Here is an 18,084-nt window from a genome sequence, read left to right as displayed (position 1 = left end):
CTTTTGTCTTATTGGAATTCTATCCTGATAGTTACACCCGTTCTGCATGCACATTTCACACTGAAATCGGCCTAGTCTCTGAAATGTGACAGACTATGTGCTCTTGTCTCATAAGCTGAATGGTATGATCTTTGGCCCAGATTCCATTGTCTCCAGTAAAGGGTGCTGTTGTGCTGAACTTGAGACGTCCATACCCTAACCCCTACCCTAACCCTTACCTGACCTTAACCTTTAAAATTCGACTTCAATGGGGTGACGTCAGTTGGACTCCCAAGGATCACGTTTAGACTTTTCCTCTCTTACCCAGCTCAACTACCTTTTTGTGCCCACCGGGGCCAAAACACTGTTTTTTACTTCTTACTTTTGAGTCTGTCCAGCAACAAGTGTACTTTTATATGCTTTTTAGCCAGTAGTTCTGAAAGTAGCGCTCACGGCCCAAAAGTGGTCCCTTAAAATGGTGTACTACGTAACATATGTGCAGATCTGTGCACCATGTCATTACTCTCGCTCTGCTGTGTGCATGATGTGCCTCTTGCTAGCTGTCACTCATATGGTGAGGGTCTGAAGCTCATTGGTTGAACTTGAATGCTAGGGGGCTGCCCACGTAGGGAAAATAGCGCAGCACAGCTTCCAGAAAAACAAACTAGGGATGTCACGGCTAATTGAGTTAAGACAGTAATTCTGCTCGTGGATTATGCATGTATGAACTACACATTGACACATCCAGCCCAAAGTAGGAGGTAAAAAAAAGTTCCGGAGCATGTCTGTAACATTATGTAATGCAAAGGTACCCAGTAAGACAAAACTGCAACACTGAATCTGGTACAGGTCTGTACCAGTGGAGGGCAGCATTAAGTGGCCTAGTTCCTGTCTGCAGCCGTACTGTCTGTCTCCCAGTAGTTGGGACTTCTTGAAATCTGATTTAAGGACAATTTCAAATCAATCATTTTGAATTGGCCCTCATTCGAATAGTAATTAGATTACACATCCCCAACAGCTGTGGTGAATTACATTGGCTTTTCCATGGCGCTCTATTATGTTCAACGGTTGTCTGAGTTCATGTGACGTTGACGTCCGTGACCATGACAAAGACATTTTTTTGTGGCTGTGATCGATACCGTTCATCTATTCTTTCACACCAACCTTGTCATAGAATTAGTATCATACCCAACGTAGAGCACCCACCAGATCATCCCGTGATTGGTACCCATTGTGTGGCCGCTTGATTAACATCTGTCCCTCTCATCAGCGCTGCAGTCGTGGTGGCATGATGCCCGCCGCTGTAAATGTGCCCCGGCCAGCCTCTCTCACACAGGCCCCAGGCAGAAGAAAGGGCACACTCTTAACCGCTTGGCATGCTCCCTTCTCCCCTCTAACAGACCCCTGTAATTATGTCAACGGAGTATAGTAAAAGGCAGTGTGAAGCCAGCCTCTTGTTTAGCTGTTGAACTGGTGTCTTCTCTTTTTCCTAGGCATAACCCCAATTTGCTTTTAAGTGAAAACAAAACCTACATTCAGCCGGTCCGCGTGGACAAAGGGCTAGATGTTTTGGTGTGAGGTTCAGAGGGAGTGAGTGGGAGTTGGGATGGAGAGCAGCAGCAGCAGCGGCGCTGAGGAGGGGGTTATAGAGTTGATGGCGCAAGAGGGGGGGGTGTTGTTTGCCGGCTTTATTTGTTCTTGGTTGCCGGGCAATGGAAGGGGGAAAGCATCTGTGACAGCTGTAGAGGGGCTGCAGCCTTTCCCCGGATATACTGAAGAAACCCTGTAGGTAAAATACAGAAAGAGAGTGGGTTGGGGGAGGATAAGGAGGGAGCTTGTTAACCCATGTGTGAAGTTCACTCAGACAATACAGCAAAAAGGTGGGAACTGGAGCTGAATTTGTGGAGAAGAGATGGCAAATCAAGCCTCCGTTATGTCAATCTTGGTTCTTTGGCTCATGCCTAGACGGCCGTTGTGAACTCGTGACAGGCTTTGGCCACACGTTGTAGTGTGACATCATCAAATGGAGTGAGAGGTGTTGGGGACTGTGTGTCAGCTAGCCAGTGAGCACTGAACAGCATGCTGCCCTACTGGCCAGACGGGTCCCATTTGTATGCCTGACGCCCTTCTGAATAATGGCCAAGTGTGCAGCAGAGCACAGAGTTGATTCTCTTCGGATGAATCAGAATTAGCAGCAACCTGAACCGACTGACATATAATACAAGTCTGCATGGACAGCTCAGTGAATTAGACTACCGGTAGTGACTGTTTCTATCTGTTAGAATTGGAACTGAGAAAGGTGTTTTGCGTCTGTTCTCAAGCGGTTGTCTTTTGGTCTTTGCTATAGTACTGTGAGTAAACAGTACAACTACTTGCCTTTGAAGGATTTTGCCTGTAACACTCATTATTGTATTGCTACTCAGCCTCCTTGTGTTCACTGTTAGACTAAACGTAAGTGGTGCCTGTTTATTTTACAAGGCAACCTATTTTAAACTTCATTGACACCAATTTTTTGGTAGCCAGGCTATGTAGGGCAAGATGAGCAAACAAAGGATAGCTGGTTTCTAGTCACCGGCTATAGGATTAACAGAATTCTTACATAACCAGTTTAAAGCTGCTTTGGTCAGAAGCATATCTCCAGCAAGCGAGTTGCCAAAAGGGCGACTTGACTTGACTTGAGCTCCCTATTAGCTTTAGTTACAGTATGTCAGTCCCTGAACCTCTTGTGCGTGCATGCATGTACAGTGGGCTCCAGTGAAAGCATTTGGGGGTGTGATTCATCAAATATGTACACTAGATATCTCACCATTTCATTCACCTCACAGTGAGTGCTAAATAATCAAAGACAAATCTCCCTTTTCCCCCTCAGCATCTACACACTCATTCCAGCCAGGCCCCACTTTAAATTGAAGGCCTCCGTTACGCATGTTTTTCTTTGGCTAGACTTTCTTTGGCTTTTAATCCTTTCATGCGAGACCTACCCCCTCCCTCTCTTTTAGCTACTCTCAATAAAGCCAATGGCGATACTGTATCATTCTGAAGTAGCTCCTAGTAGTTCCATGCCAGGCAAGACAAAAACCAGAAAGAAAAACACAGTGATGGATGGACGCCCACGGCGGAGGAGCCAACCTTAAAAAAACTGCAGCCGTTCATTTCCTGATCCCAGCCTGGCGGCCCTCCCTCAGTGTTCTCTCTCAGAGCAGGAGGAGGAAGAGATGGGTGGGATGGGCTTTTGGGAGCTAGATGGCAACCTTGGCGGTTTGTTATGGAGGGGGGGGGTCTGTTTCAATATCCCTGGCAACGGGGTAAACTCAAATAGTGCCCGGGTGCCTGTCGTACACTTTTCTATGTGGCGGAACCGGCTCCAGAGAGTCTATGTTGTAAGAGGCCCAAAAGAATTGACCCAGGATCTGCCTAACGTTGACGCAAAACTAAATCTGTAGGATGTATGCAGAAAATAGGAGTCTTAATTGACACCTAATTTCTTTGGCAGTTCCATGAAATATGGGTGTCTTGTCAGATGTAACAACTTCTCCCACTATCTTACATTTTCTTTATTGACATTTATATCTTATGTCATACTCTTGACAGTTTCATGTAATATGGCCGTCTTGTATGCAAGAGACCGCAACTTCAACCACTATCTTGCAGCTTCTCCTCAACCTCTTCTATTCTCTAACCTGTCCTAAAATTGCTTTCAGTTGCTTACAAGAAACATCATTCTCAGAGTGGAGGTCTCGGTCTCTCGCCATGCCTCTCCACTCTGCTCCAGTACCATCATGGTTGTTGTGATTAGATCACTGCTATTCTATTGGCGTGTCAAAAGGTAGGCATCCCTCAGGGCTGCGTCTTTCATTCAGCTTAATTTTGTTTCCACGTGTAATTACGAGTGATGTGTATCGAAATGTCCATTTCCTGCATGGGCTCTGATTGTGGTTGAAGTCATAAGGCAGTTCTCTGTACAGTCTCAGGTCTGTCTGTCTGTGGGTGGACGGACGGTCGGGTGAAATGTGAGAGAGACCATGATGACCGCAGGAGCCCTGCAGCCCTGTCTCAACTGGTGCCAGACCCAAAATAGGAGAGCAGCGCTCATTCTGCTCACAACTGGCAACCCAGGCCCCCCTCTCTTGCCCCTAGGAGAGGCAGCAATACCCCTAGCCCGGACTACTGCTGCCCTTCTGTCACGACTGTTTACCAGCTGTGGCACTGCCATTGCTTTCAGGGCCCTAAGGGCCATTGTCATTTAAATGATTAAGAATTTTTACTACATTCACTTGACTTCCCTTATTTAGTACTCATATACTGTGTTTCTGGCCTTACTTTTTTCCCTTGGCCTCTGTTCTGATTCACGCTGAGGTGTTAAACTGAACTTTGAACCAGTCCAAAGTTCAGAACGGGTTCCACTGGTCACAGATGGGAATGCCATATCTTCAGCTCCTGCATTAATTTGAAGGGAATCAGCTGCTTGTGTTGGAGAGTCCTCCGGTTTTTATTCTTGCCATCTGGTTGCAATTATGTTACGCTCTGCCTAACTCGGGGATAACCACCACATTATTGAACAGATGCCAGAGAATGGAGTAGTATGGGGCTCACATCATTCTTTCCTAAATGAGCATCTGCACACACACAGATACACAGGTGTGCGCATAGCCACATAACGACCCACGTCCATTTTGGGCATATGCGCATTTGATAAATCCCTTGATAAAAATGATTATTTCTGCAGTTTGCTAATATTCTATCTAACTAAGTTCTTGTTTTAAATGTCCTGAGTGTTTTGGACGTGTAGCCATGAGTTTGTATTTGAAGCTCTCTGCTGCAGCATAGTTCTAACCTGTTTGACTAGTTGAAATGTGTCTCCAGTTGTCAATGGAGAAGCTGTTGCCAGAGTGACAGATGAGAATTGGCTAAAAACTTTTTGGAGATTTTCAGAAAAAGTTGCTGGTTTGATTTCGAAGCATTATTATGCCACAAATAACACTGTCGTAATAGTAATGCACTTTGTTTTGTACATTAGATTTACGCTGTAGGAGTGATCATTGTCAATATATTTAATTTCCCTAGCTAACATACAAAGAATGCATTACAATATTGCACTGGCTAATACCAAGATGTCTAATGTTGAATAGCTTGCATGCCTTACATAGTTGTGGTTGCTCACTCACAGCAAGACTAGTTGACACGAGAATGCTCCCAAGAATAGGCTATGACTTTTTCTCTCAATTACATGTTATCATTATTATTTTGCCTGAAAGCTGCCTACACACACAATGGGTTTTGATCTATAGGCTAGCCTAGGATATTTACACTAGCGCAACAAAATCCAAAGTTATTTTTATTTATGTATTTATTTCACCTTTATTTAACCAGGTAGGCAAGTTGAGAACAAGTTCTCATTTACAATTGCGACCTGGCCAAGATAAAGCAAAGCAGTTCGACAACATACAACAACACATAGTTACACATGGAGTAAAACAAACATACAGTCAATAATACAGTAGAAAAATAAGTCTATATACAATGTGAGCAAATGAGGTGAGATAAGGAAGGTAAATGCAAAAAGGCCATGGTGGCAAAGTAAGTACAATATAGCAAGTAAAACACTGGAATGGTAGATTTGTAGTAGAAGAAAGTGCAAAGTAGAAATAGAAATAATGGGGTGCAAAGGAGCTAAATAAATAAAGTAGGGGAAGAGTTAGTTGTTTGGGCTAAATTATAGATGGGCTATGTACAGGTGCAGTGATCTGGGAGCTGCTCTGACAGCTGGTGCTTAAAGCTAGTGAGGGAGATAAGTGTTTCCAGTTTCAGAGATTTTTGTAGTTCGTTCCAGTCATTGGCAGCAGAGAACTGGAAGGAGAGATATTTCAGGCTATTATGTATGTCTGGTCTGTGCATAGGGGGTAGCCTGGGCAGACGCTAGTTGGTGCTATGGATCTCCACTATCGTCTGGGCTTAATGTGCCAAACCGGTCATACACTCGTGTCCCCCGGCGACCGATTCGTACTAAAAACATTCTCCATTCTGGCTGGAAAGGATTTGATTTCCTTCGTAACTCGATTTAATGGCTAGAAGGCATTAAAAAAAAATGAAAATATGCGTACTTTCTTTATGAAACAGAATTTTCCACAATCATGCAAGAGTGGCTAAATGCTAGTACCGGATGTTGCGTATTGCATTCAGCTAATCAGGTTGCAGCAGTCTGTTTTCTCACACCTAACGTAGCAGCATTAAAAGAAACAGAACCCCCAGGCTGTAGTCTAAATTCAAAGTCGACAGCCCTTGGCTCTAAACCCTCAGCCTTTGAATGACATTTTATATCGTCACATCCGAGTGTACCTTGCACAAGCGAGGGAGAGTGATGATCAGAGAGGCAACGTCCTTGGTGGAAATCTTGAAATTGAGTTTAAAAAGGACCAACCGAAATCTAATAATGTACCTAGCTAGCTAGCTACAGTTACACATAGCTTAGTTTGGACATTTATTCCAATACATTTCAGAATTCCCAAAAATATATTTATGAAGCTAGCTACGTTTTATTGGGTCCTCACTACAAGAATAAGCCAATTTGCTAACGCTAAAATCAGTGTCATTTATATTTTTTTAGCATGCTAACTTTTTTTGTCTGACATGACGAAAATGCAGTCGTGCGGCCACAGGAGTATGACACGTGACTACAGTTTGCGTTGAATTGTGGTTCATATCAACCCCACAAGTGATCAAAGTTCTTCACTTGCTCCCTCGAGCTAAATCGATGTCCGAGTGGGAAACGTTGTTAGTGAATTGGACCTGCATCCGGTTTCGACGTGGATTCTCCCAAGGGAAAGTGGCTAGCGCGAGGGCTGAGGTGGTAAAAATGTGTTTGGACTGCAGCCCAGGTCTGATAGTTTCGAAATAAGTTGTGCCCACTGAACATACAGTTTTAAATGACATATATTGGATTTCTTGGCATGAACTTGTTTACAGAACATTGTTCAGTTTTAGTACAAAATAAACGTTTCTGAAGTGTAATTATAAAGTTAAAACGACATTTAGAGTAGAATACATGTATTTTTCACCTCAGATACAATATGCAATTAAACTTGCTAGTTAGGTATGTGGGTGTGGTGGTAAGTGGCATAGTAGTCAGGTATCAGTCCAGGGCACGCCCGATAGGCAGCACCACCAGTTGGATTTGAGACAGGCAAAGCCTGAATCATCAGGCCAGGCTGTCCTCAGGCATAGAGAGAGAGAGAAATAGGGTGATTGGTAAGAGCACTCGGATCCAATTTGTATTATTTGACTATTAATTACACTTTTCAGATTGCACACATTTATGAACATATAATTGAATAAACCTGTAAACAAAAATATAATTACGTTAATTGCATCTGTGTTTAAAAAATACAATGTACTCAAATTGTAACTTCAGAATTTCACTTCATAAATGTTTATTCTTATTAAAACGGAATAATGTTCTGTAAACGAGTTCATGCCAACAAATCCAATACGTCATTTAAAACTATGGTCAGTAAGCACAACTTTTATTTTGAAACTATCCCTGTTTACTTTTACGCTGCTATGTTAGGTTAGGGGTGGAAAAAACAGACTGCTTCAACCTGATTGGCTGAACGTGATACGCTACATCTGAGACAAGCATTTAGCCACTTAATTAAGCATGGTGGTGGGAAATGGTGTTTCATAAAGAAAGTACGCATACTTTCCCCGTTTTTTGTAGCCTCGACATGAAACCGAGTTAAGGAGGAAATCGACGCTTTTGGAGCCTTGAATGGAGAAGTACAAACCATTCGCAGGGTGACACTAGTGTATTACCGACTGGGCACATTAAGCCCAGGCGATAGTGGAGATCCATAGCGCCCACTAGTGGCTCCCCAAGTTACATGGGGGCGAGGCGTGTGCCACCGTACCAGTCAACATAGTCAGTTCAGAGCGTAACTTCATTTACGTCATTCCTAGCCAGTGTAGTTGTAGGTCTATCGGCAGAAAAAAAAGAGCTCAGGCAGTGCCTGTCCTGCTGTTCAGTGAACGGTAGTTGTCTGTGACTAGACTCATCGGTCTCCTCGACAGCTCGCCATTGTGTAGAGCTCCACGGCTATTTTGGAGAACCGCGGCGGGGAAATGAAAGTATAGACGGCCAAGAGTTCGATGTCTGGTGTTCCTCGTTGTAGATCTTCTGTTCTTGGCGTCAATTTGAACCCGATGCAGGATTTGAAACCCTTGCTGGAACTACATGTGGTAAGTTTACGATTGCGCTGCTTTCACCAATGTTAGGATTATTTAAACTGGCTTCAACATGGAATAATTATGCTTTCAATTACGTATACATTAATTATTAGCCGTTATTTACCTGTTTGCCATTCAAGAAAACATTTTGTCGCATTTTATTGTAGCTGTGTCTTGAGCCGAGAGAGAAAGCACCGCCGTCTGTGTTTTTTTGTTGTTGTTACATTTGGCTACTTGTCTGTTATAATGTTGCAACTGTTACATTGTCGCATGTGGAAGGAGACCCTAATGTTCGAAACGAAAACGTAATATTGTTATTAAGTCTCCAGTTCAGTGAAGAGCCGACTGAGTACTGTGTGGCGGTGAGTAGGCTATGGCGCCCCCATCACAGCCATAGGCTATCTGTGGCGTTTGCCTTTGGAGGTCAAGGGCAGCTGTTGTGACAGCTACAGTGATACGTCAGTGACAGTTCATACAGTCAATTGATCAAACATGCGTTTTGACATGACAGAAAACCCAAACCATTCAATTTATAAGATGTATCAATAAATCAAATAGTTGTTTTATAGGCATCCATACCATTTTTCGCAGTCTTAATGCCCCAGTAGTGGGAATGTCTGCTTCTATTTTTTTTCCTGTAGACGGTCTGCCTATTGAATAATGTTTTTCCGACATTTGAAAAAGCAAGTGACACCCACGCGTGACTTAGTTTCGTTTCAAATACTAGAGCCATGTCATACCAACAGTGATCATAATAGGGCCTTGGCTACAAAACAACTTTTTGGTGGCATGTAAGACGTTGAGGGAGTGGGAGGAGGAACTTGACACCAATATAACTTTGTTCACTGAAAACGTTGCCGTTCATGTGGGGCCCAGTACAATTGCTACTTTATAAATACAGTATAATTATGTAATGTTGCATATTTTTACATTTGAGACTTGCCCTTAGCTGTGTTGTAACTCATCAGATAGTGACTTGGTCATCACGTTGTATTGTTTTTTTTGAGTGACTCATTGTCACCTTTTACAGGAATATGATGAGCCATAGTTCCTGGAAGCTAAACTGGTAGTCTAGAAAATAGAAGCCCTACATGCCTTTTCAAACTGTTTTTAGGCTAAAAGTTCATGAGTATGCCGTACTTGTATAGACCTGACTGGGAGAACGGGCCTCTGAATTAATCTGGTACAGCCCTATGGGTTTGTTTTACTGTTTTGTAAAGCTTTTAACTGCTGCTGTTCAGATTTCCAAGTAGTTTAATACTGGTTCAGGGATGTGGGTGGCATAAAGGGCTAGTTCTGGCTGCTGCCTTGTAGGAACCTAACAGTGCAAAGTGTTATTTGCATTTCAACTGCAGGGCTGAGTGACATTCATATTTGCACAGGGAAATATGGATGTTTTCTTTTTTTTTGGTGTAGAGTTCCGTTGCATGCATTGGAAATGATTGTGACGCAGTTCAACTTAGAGGCCTAATGCAACATTTCCTTAATTTGTTTTTAGAATGATGTTAAAGATTTTAAAAACATGTTCATCAATTGCCCATCAAAACACCAAAGACTTGGAGTGAGGCATTTAATAAAATGGGGAAAAGAATAGTAAGAAATCCACCAAAGGGCTACCAACATGCAATGGTCAACCACAAGGAATCTGCACAGATTTGCAGTACGTACACAGTCCACACTCCTACCAGACTCTAAGCATTCCATCTCCGTGACTAAAGTCCACCTTTGCTTCTTTGAGTCTGTCTGCTCTGGTTTCCAACACTATTTGTTCCTCTTTTTCTTCTACTATGCGAGCAGGAAGGCTGAAGTTCACCTAAATATTTTGGCAAATTGGCTCTGAAATCCCCCTCTTGGTGATCATTCAAAATAACTCTCCGTAACTCTGCGTCTCTTCCAAACAAGCCTAGGTTCGTACAAAATGGCACCCTATCCCCTATATAGTCTGATTATTTTGACCAAGGCCCTAGTCAGTGTGGTTTCTCGCATGACTAGAGCCCAACAGTGAACCTTGTCTTTCAACCTAACATAAAATGATTCTCTTCCAGGAACCTTTTGGGCAAAATCGAGGCCGAAAATGCATGCGTGCCGAATATGAATGTGTTTAATTTTACTGCAATCTTGAAGGACTTGGAAGTCCGACAGAACTTGAGAGAAATAGTGTGGAAAATAGAATGATTAGGCTTGTTGATGAATGAGGGTTGAAATCTCAGGTGCATGCTGCACTGTGTGCCATTGAGAAAGGTGCAGGACCTGGATTTGCTCTTCCAGCCTCAGTGTGCTCTGCAGAGTTTGTATTAGAAATCGGTGTACCACCGAGACCCTCCTCAGGATGACGATGCCTGCTGAGTATGTGAGGCATGCAGCTGCCTGCTACCACCCTAAAAAAAAAGCAATCCCAATGACATTTTGACCTTGTCCCAGACAGGGCTCTACATATCCCTAGCACTTCATGGAAGTACACACTGAAATAACATTACTGAATGATTATCAATAACATGTGGAGGGATTCTGGGTCGTATTCACTAGGAAGCGAACGGGGAGGGACTGCCTCAACTTTTCAGTTGAAACACGTTGTGCTACGGTGTGCACTAATGAATACGACCCTGGTGTATCGGAACACAAAGCTCTTGGAGAACCAAGAAGTTCATGTCGAGACGTGAGTTTTGAAGGGGTCATGTGTTCAAGGGGTGGACATTGCCTCGTACCAATCTGAGTGTAATCTGAGTGCCATCGCTGTAAGCCTGCTGCGAGTATGGAGTGAAAGAAAGCGTTCTGTGTGGCCGGAATGCTGTTGTAATTGGACACTTTTCAGTTGTTTTTGTCAACTGAAGGTGTGTTCCTATTCCTATATTTCTGCTCTTTTCTTCTCTCTCAACTCTCCCTTTCACCTTCCTTTCCTCTGTCTCTCTTTGTCACCCTGTTTTTCCCAGTCTGCCAAAATCCCCTGTCAGTTCGCTCTCTCGCTCTCTCGCCCTCTCTCGTCTTCAGACAGTGTCAGCAGATGGCAGCGTCGAAGGGCCCCACGTGTGAAAAGAATAAGTGAACAGAGCAGGGGTGGAATAGGGGTCTGATGAATAATTTTTCTGGAGACATAGTATTTGCACTGAGGGAACTACTACAAAATGTAGCCTACCTACATCAGAGTACTGCACTCCATGTGCACTGGCCACACACACGCAAGTTGCTCTCTCACCTCCACTTCCATATCCAAGCAGTATCATCAGCTGTGACAGTGATGGCAGCCTGAGTGGAGAAACATTTTGGTTCTTCCTTTCCTTCCTCGCTTGTCCCTCCCTACGTCATCCGTCCCTCCCTCCCTCTCTCTCTGGATTCCCAGCTGACTGTATTCGTCATGGTAACAGGCGAGTGTGGAGCTATCCCCAGCCACGCACATGCACTTCCCTCAGTGTGTGGGCCCTCGGGGGGGGGGTGCTCAGTGTTCAGAGTTCAAGTTGGCGTGTGTGGCTCTAAGCAAAGCTCACACGCAAACCCTCTCTCACTCACACACACTGCAATGTGCTCTACAAGAACACGGTTTGGAAGTGCGATAGTGAATCTCTTTTCCTCTGGCTTTTATCACGGTAGCACACGTTACACAACGGACTGAAAGGGGCGAGTCTCTCGCAGGCTGTGTGCAGTAGTTTATGTAGCGGGGTAGAGTTACACGTGCCAGTGAGACAATGCACTGCAGGAGAGGTGTGCTCTGTGCTCCATCTTAGGTGACAGTTTGGGAAGAATTCTAGTGCAGCGGTTCCCAAACTAGGTCCCTGATATGAAAATGGGGCCGTGGGAGAATTTCCCAAATCCTGAAAAAAAAAAAAAATAAAAATCATTACGTAAAAAAAATATATATATTTTCTTGCTCAACCATTGTAATGTCGTTTACCTTAAAAATCTAAATGAAAATGATTCAAATCTAAAAGATGAAATTCAACCAGAGAGTGCAGCACTTGAATAATTTCCACGATGAACGGCTCTGCCCGCTACACTGAAACCACACACTACTGCAGACTTTGATATTACCAGGCGCAATTGATATGGTGAAAACAGTGTGTGAGGGCCGAGATGCCCATGCATTGACCTTTTGTTCCCTATACATGTCGGGGGATGCTATTCACCAGGACATATTGTTCTGTCTCATGATTCCCGGGCAGGAAACGTCACAGGGGATGTTCAGTGTGCTGCGTGGCTATATTGACAAAGGTCCCACGGGACCGGATGGTGGGCTTTTGCACAGATGGGGCTGCCATCTGAGCAGGCCTCTGCAGGCCTCTGCACTCTAGTTATGAATGAGTCTCCCTCTGCGATGTGGACACATTTGTATGATACACCGAGAGCAACTGGCGACAAAAGAGCTGAGCGCAGGACTCGGATATACTGCAGCATGTATCTTCGATTGTAAACTACATCAAACCACATCCACTACGCGCACGCCTGTTCGCAAAACTATGTGGAGATGTGGGACCAGAGCATGACAATGTTCTATTTCACATCGAGGCTTGGTGGTTATTGAGGGGGGAGAGTTGGAAAGATGTTCTGCATTGAGAGAGGAATTGTCGTCATTCACAATGGATGTATAAGAAAACCGACTTGGTTGACTTCCTGTTTAATGATTATAGTGTCTCCTTGCCTATGTAACAGACATATTTGGGAAACTGAACAAACTGAACGCAAGCATGCAGGGGAAATACAAAAACATTCTACAGATGAGTGACCAGTGGATTCAGATAATTATTATTAGAGAGTGAGTCTTTCAAAAGTGGGGGACGGGGGAGAACAAACAAAATAAATGGGGGGGGAGAATATATTTGAACAGTCATCCATTTCGGAATTCCAACTCAGGAACGCGGGCTTCTTTCTAGAGCTCCGGCTGTCCGACCTGAATATCACTGACGTCATGATTTTTGCCTCCATATTTCTCAGCGTTCCCAGTTGTCTTGAAAGCACCATCAGTGCTCTCGTCTGCATTAAAACCAAATGTCGATCCAGGTTGGATGTGACGGCGGAGATGAGGTGCGACCACCCCCTGACTTTGAGAAGCTCTGACGCGACATGCCTTACGCACACCCATCTCATTAGTGGTGCTGAGAAGATTCATTATGTCTGACAAATGATCAATTAACTGCCAAAGCCCCAAATAAAGAAGTAAACATTGACAAGGATCGAACCCCCCCCCAATTTTCACCTAAAATGACACCCAAATCTAACTGCCTTTTATTTCAGCTCATGGACTTTACATGTTGCATTTATATTTTAGTTCTGTGTGTGTGTGAGAGAGATATAGGCCCAATGTGAATTTTTTTTTTTGCGTAAATCCATAAAACAGCAGGTCCATTTCTGCCTGTTTTCTGTGCTGAGTCCGGGCAGGAAGTCAGTAGTTTCCTGTGCTGGCACGTCTGTTAGCGCCGTGTTCTGATTGAGTCAGGTGGTTCAGTTGGGAGCTTGTCTGCATTCCAAATGGCACCCTATTCCCTATTTAGTGTAGTACTATTGACACGGGCCCATAGAGCTCTGGTCAAAAGTAGTGCACTATGTAGGGAACGGGGTAGGGACGCAGACACTTTTGTCAGAGCTTGCTGCCACCCACCTAGTCAGCTGATGCCGCCTCACATGGGAGCTGGTCAGCTGACACCAAAGCCCCCTCCTGGCGCACCCCCCCATAAACTGATGCTGAGCGTGTGTGTTGTGTTCACTACTTGCTCGTCTCATTTCTTGTCACTGTTTGCGAGGAAGCTCCTCTGCTTCCAGGAAACTCGTCTTGTAGTGTGAGTGAGAAGTGGATTTGTTTTCCGCTTGTTATATTGCTGATGAAACTATGAACGAGGGGTTTTTCCTCACAGATGTTGGTTAATTATAAACACTCGTATCACAGAGATGCCAGTTACAAGTGTATCTCACTTTGTTTTGATGTGGTATGTCTCTAGCAGTCATTCTTTCACATTGCTGTGCCTCACTGACTACTACTCACTCGTTCACATTTGAAGAAAAAGCCACCATATGCAATGTTTTGCTCCTGACACCTTGTTTCTGGTCTCTCCCACAGATATATGTTGGGTAACGGTGTGAAGCGCAAACTGGATGAGGACGGCCTGGAGGAGGGCAAGGCGCTCCTCACGTCAGCGGCCGGAGCCGCGGGCAGCCACTCCAGGGTTAACTACACGCTGCAGCGCCAGACGGTGCTAAACATCTCCCTGATGAAGCTGTATGGGCCGCCGCGGACGCCCGCCACCGAGCCAGCCCTGCAGCGCCGGGTGCTCATCAACAACGTCATCCGCCGCATCCACCACGAGTTCAAAGAGGAAGGCGGTGCGGGGCTGCGCGCACTCTTCTTCGCCGCCCCGCCGCCGGCACCGAACGTCACCGAGGACGAGGGCTACCACGAAGCTCCGTCATCCACGTTCAGCGGCGTCCTCTCCCCGCCCCTCTCACCGCTGTCGTCGCTGGATTCTGGTTTGACCCCGGCCTCGCTCCTGGAGGACGACCCGCCACTGTTCTTCGCCTTGCCGCCGTCCTCACCCCACCCCCTGGGTCACCACCCTCTCTCGCCGAGACCGTCAGCGCCTCCCCCGCCACCCGCCAAGGACAGCTTCTCCTCAGCTTTGGAGGAGATCGAGGAGCTGTGCCCCATCGCAGTGACAACCTCTACTACCTCCTCCCTACCTTTGTCTCCTCCACCTTCACCCCAGCCCCCACCCTCTCTACCAGCAGGGATGGACATGAAAGAGGAAAGGAGGACATACAGCCCGAAGGACAAGGAGTCGCTCTTGCTGGACCAAAGTCAGGCTGCGAAAACCCTGTTGGCAGACCCGCCCAGCGCCCCCGCGGACTTGTCGCCCTCCTCCGGTGGCTTCCTCACTGACTTTGCGCTGGACGACATTCTATTCACGGACATCGACACCTCCATGTATGACTTTAACCCCCCCTGCGGCGCCTCTTCAATACCGCCGAACTTGGGGGTGTCCAAAATGACCCCCATGGTCACTGCAGACGACCTGGTCAAGACTCTGTCCAGTTACAGCGGGGGAGGGGTGGGCACTCCCCCTCTGGCTCAAAACCAGCCCTTCAAAATGGACCTGGCTGAGCTCGACCACATTATGGAAGTCCTTGTGGGGTCTTGACTGACAACGGGGTCGTGTTCAATAGGCACAAAGTGGAGGAAAACTGAGTGAAACGGCAAGTTGCTTGCCCAATAAGAAATGCTCATTTACATTTTCTTTTGCGAAGCGTTTTGCTACGGTGTGCCCTAATGAACACGACAAACCAGATAAAAAGTGCCGTAGGTGGCGAAATGTTAAACCTTTTAAATTTTTTTGTTGTCCGGAAATTGTAAGAAATGTAAGACTTCACCAGAGACGTTTTAACTACACTGTGCATGCGTTGTGCTCACCTTCCCAAAATGGAAACATAATGTCGAATATACTGTATGGAATGCATTTATTTGATTGCAATTTGAGTGCCTTTGTCTGTACTACTACTCTGTTCCTTGATTTTTATATAGCTTTTTTGTTTAGCAACACAGCCATACATTTTCTCTCTTTTCCAAATGCAAAGAGTGAATTTATATACAGCTTTTGCATACAGCACCATAGGTGTATACACTGATGCGTCCAAATTGAGGGTACTTTAACAATATTTTGTATATGGACAGCTTATCAATGTTATATAATTTTTCATAGGCCTAATTCCTTTTTTTTTTTTAAATATATATTTTAATGTATTATTCATAATTTGTTAGTTGAATTTATCATACTGCTGTGTGTGAGCTTTCAACTCTCTATTTGTAGATGGACTACGTTTCCTTTTCCTGTATGGCATGTTTTGAATTTACTCTCAACTGATGTGACTCAAAAGGATATCAAGTGAAATACAAGGGTCACCTTGTATGGTCTTTTAGTTCACAGTTCAAACACACAATTGCAGACAAAATAATTTGTACTAAGTGATTATGAAGTTATTTATTATCATCCATTTCTGGTGTACACATATTTATTCAAACATGACACTAACATTTGGGTTGTACAGAACATGCAGTGAAATTCTGCTAGTAATGTGTGAAGAAATGCTGTGTAATATATTTGACCCTTTTTGTTTTTCAGGGAAGTGAATGCTGTAAGTCTGTGTGTGTGTGTGTTTGTGTATTAGGCTATGTCTCCGGTATTTGTGGCAATCGATCAGTCGGGAAACAGTTAGCTAACTACTTTGTCAGTGGTGACTTTAGTAATCCAAAGCCTTTTACAACAAAGCATTTCTCTTGTCAGTCAGTGGCAAAAAGACATTTCTGCTGCTTACATCTTCTATTCTTTGCATTATTATTATTATTATTATTATTATTATTATTATTAAAAAAATTAAGCAAATGTGGTCATTTCCAGTCATCTCGTCAATTTCTTTTGAATATTTTTTTTTCAAGAACGGCTGTATTTTATCACTGACCTTGAATCTGTGCCTTGATCTATGCAATATGTATTAATTGGTTGGAAATATCTGACTATTTTTATGTATAAATGTGCATACGACTTTAATGCAGTTTTACTTTTGTAGATTAATTTTATACAATAAATTGAAATGAAATGTCAACAGTTCTCAGCCTGTGCATGTGTCCCATTTGAACTAATACTCGCTCTATAACCCTCAAACTCGACTCTGGACCTCATATCCAGTTCCACTGCTTTTTTTTCTTCATTGTTCCCCTCTAATTAGGGATCGACTTAGATCTGGAACACCAGGTGTGTGCAATTAATTCAGGTAGAACAGAACGGGCAGGCTCCAGACCTCGTAAGAGTTGAATACCATTGCTCATGATTACTGGTGGCCTGTGCTAGTATGCCACCGTCTGGTTGCGCTCCAATGACAGGTTATACTGTCAAAGGTAATTTCCTGTTTGGAGTTGATAAAGGGCAGGGCTAGTCTGCACTCTTTGGTTCAGGCCTTCTGGGTGCCATGGGTGAATCTCGATTGCATTTCCTTGGGGTTTTCTCGTTTTGGGCAAAAGTCTGTCCTCCGTGACCTGGAAACCGATGTGTTCGAGTTGGGATTTCGTTAGTAGGCAAACGGGATACATTCCTCACCTCGATAGCCTCCTTTTGACGAGGAAGCACCAGTGTATCCGCCACACCCCCTTTGAATCAGCTGTGTATTGTCGGAGTTAGAAAATCATGCACGTTTATAAACAATATGCTATTTTATCTATAAAATGTATTGCACGACTAACTTTCACTTTACACATTTTGTGATCCACCCCTGTAAATGTAATTTTCCTGATGAGTGAAGGACCATCTCATTTCAAACAAGCACATTTCCGTCGACTTTTTCAAAATGAGGCGAGAAAGAACACAGGAATTGAGAAAAGGCCCTTGACGACTCCTGTCCTTTTCAAAACCCTTTGGAAGAGGTAAGACCTGGTCGTTTGGTCTGCTCCTGCACATCAAACCGGATTGGACTGATTTGGGATCCAAGTCCCTATTGATTTCTTTAATATACTTGCCATCACCTCAACTGACTGACCCAGGCGGTCAGCATTTAGAAGCTAAGCTGCCTGCCTCAGGGTACATACCTATATACACGCTTACAATACCTGTCCATGCTTGCTCTTCTGTGGACAGTCCTTGGACCCCTAGACATACCAAGCGTTGGCTTTTTGGTACTCTGGCCAACTACCCATCTAAAACAAGTTGGATGGTTGTTTGCTGGTCAAGCTGGCTAGAGTCCTGGCCCTAAGTCCAGTCCAGTGTGTTGTGTCCTCTTCGTAAGACCACTGTTACCCATACTTTCCCTTTCAGCGCTACTGAGCCCAATGGCTAGGAATTAAAACCGTGTATGAACATTGTTTCTCTAGGCCTGGTTTTAAATGAGGCCCACTCAAGAGTTCATTAATAAATACAAAAT

At 44.4% G+C, this 18,084-nt stretch overlaps 1 protein-coding gene across 1 annotated transcript; it reads left to right on the top strand.

Annotated features, from left to right (window-relative positions):
- Positions 1-7,684: 7,684 nt before the first annotated feature.
- LOC106564851 (SERTA domain-containing protein 2) lies at positions 7,685-16,776 on the top strand. Its single transcript, XM_014131312.2, has 2 exons — positions 7,685-8,211; positions 14,243-16,776. The coding sequence occupies exon 2, from the start codon at positions 14,247-14,249 to the stop codon at positions 15,315-15,317; it is 1,071 nt and encodes a 356-aa protein (XP_013986787.1). The 5' UTR covers positions 7,685-8,211; positions 14,243-14,246; the 3' UTR covers positions 15,318-16,776.
- The last annotated feature ends 1,308 nt before the right edge of the window (positions 16,777-18,084 follow it).

This window comes from Salmo salar, chromosome ssa12 (genome assembly GCF_905237065.1).
Source record: "Salmo salar chromosome ssa12, Ssal_v3.1, whole genome shotgun sequence".
In the NCBI taxonomy this organism is placed as follows: domain Eukaryota; kingdom Metazoa; phylum Chordata; class Actinopteri; order Salmoniformes; family Salmonidae; genus Salmo; species Salmo salar.
The sequence above is the reverse complement of the archived record's forward strand: the minus strand, read 5'-3'. Positions and strand labels throughout refer to the sequence as shown.

Bases quoted from the DNA above. Each gene is read 5' to 3' on its own strand.
- LOC106564851 (XM_014131312.2), top strand. From the start codon at position 14,247: ATGTTGGGTAACGGTGTGAAGCGCAAACTGGATGAGGACGGCCTGGAG.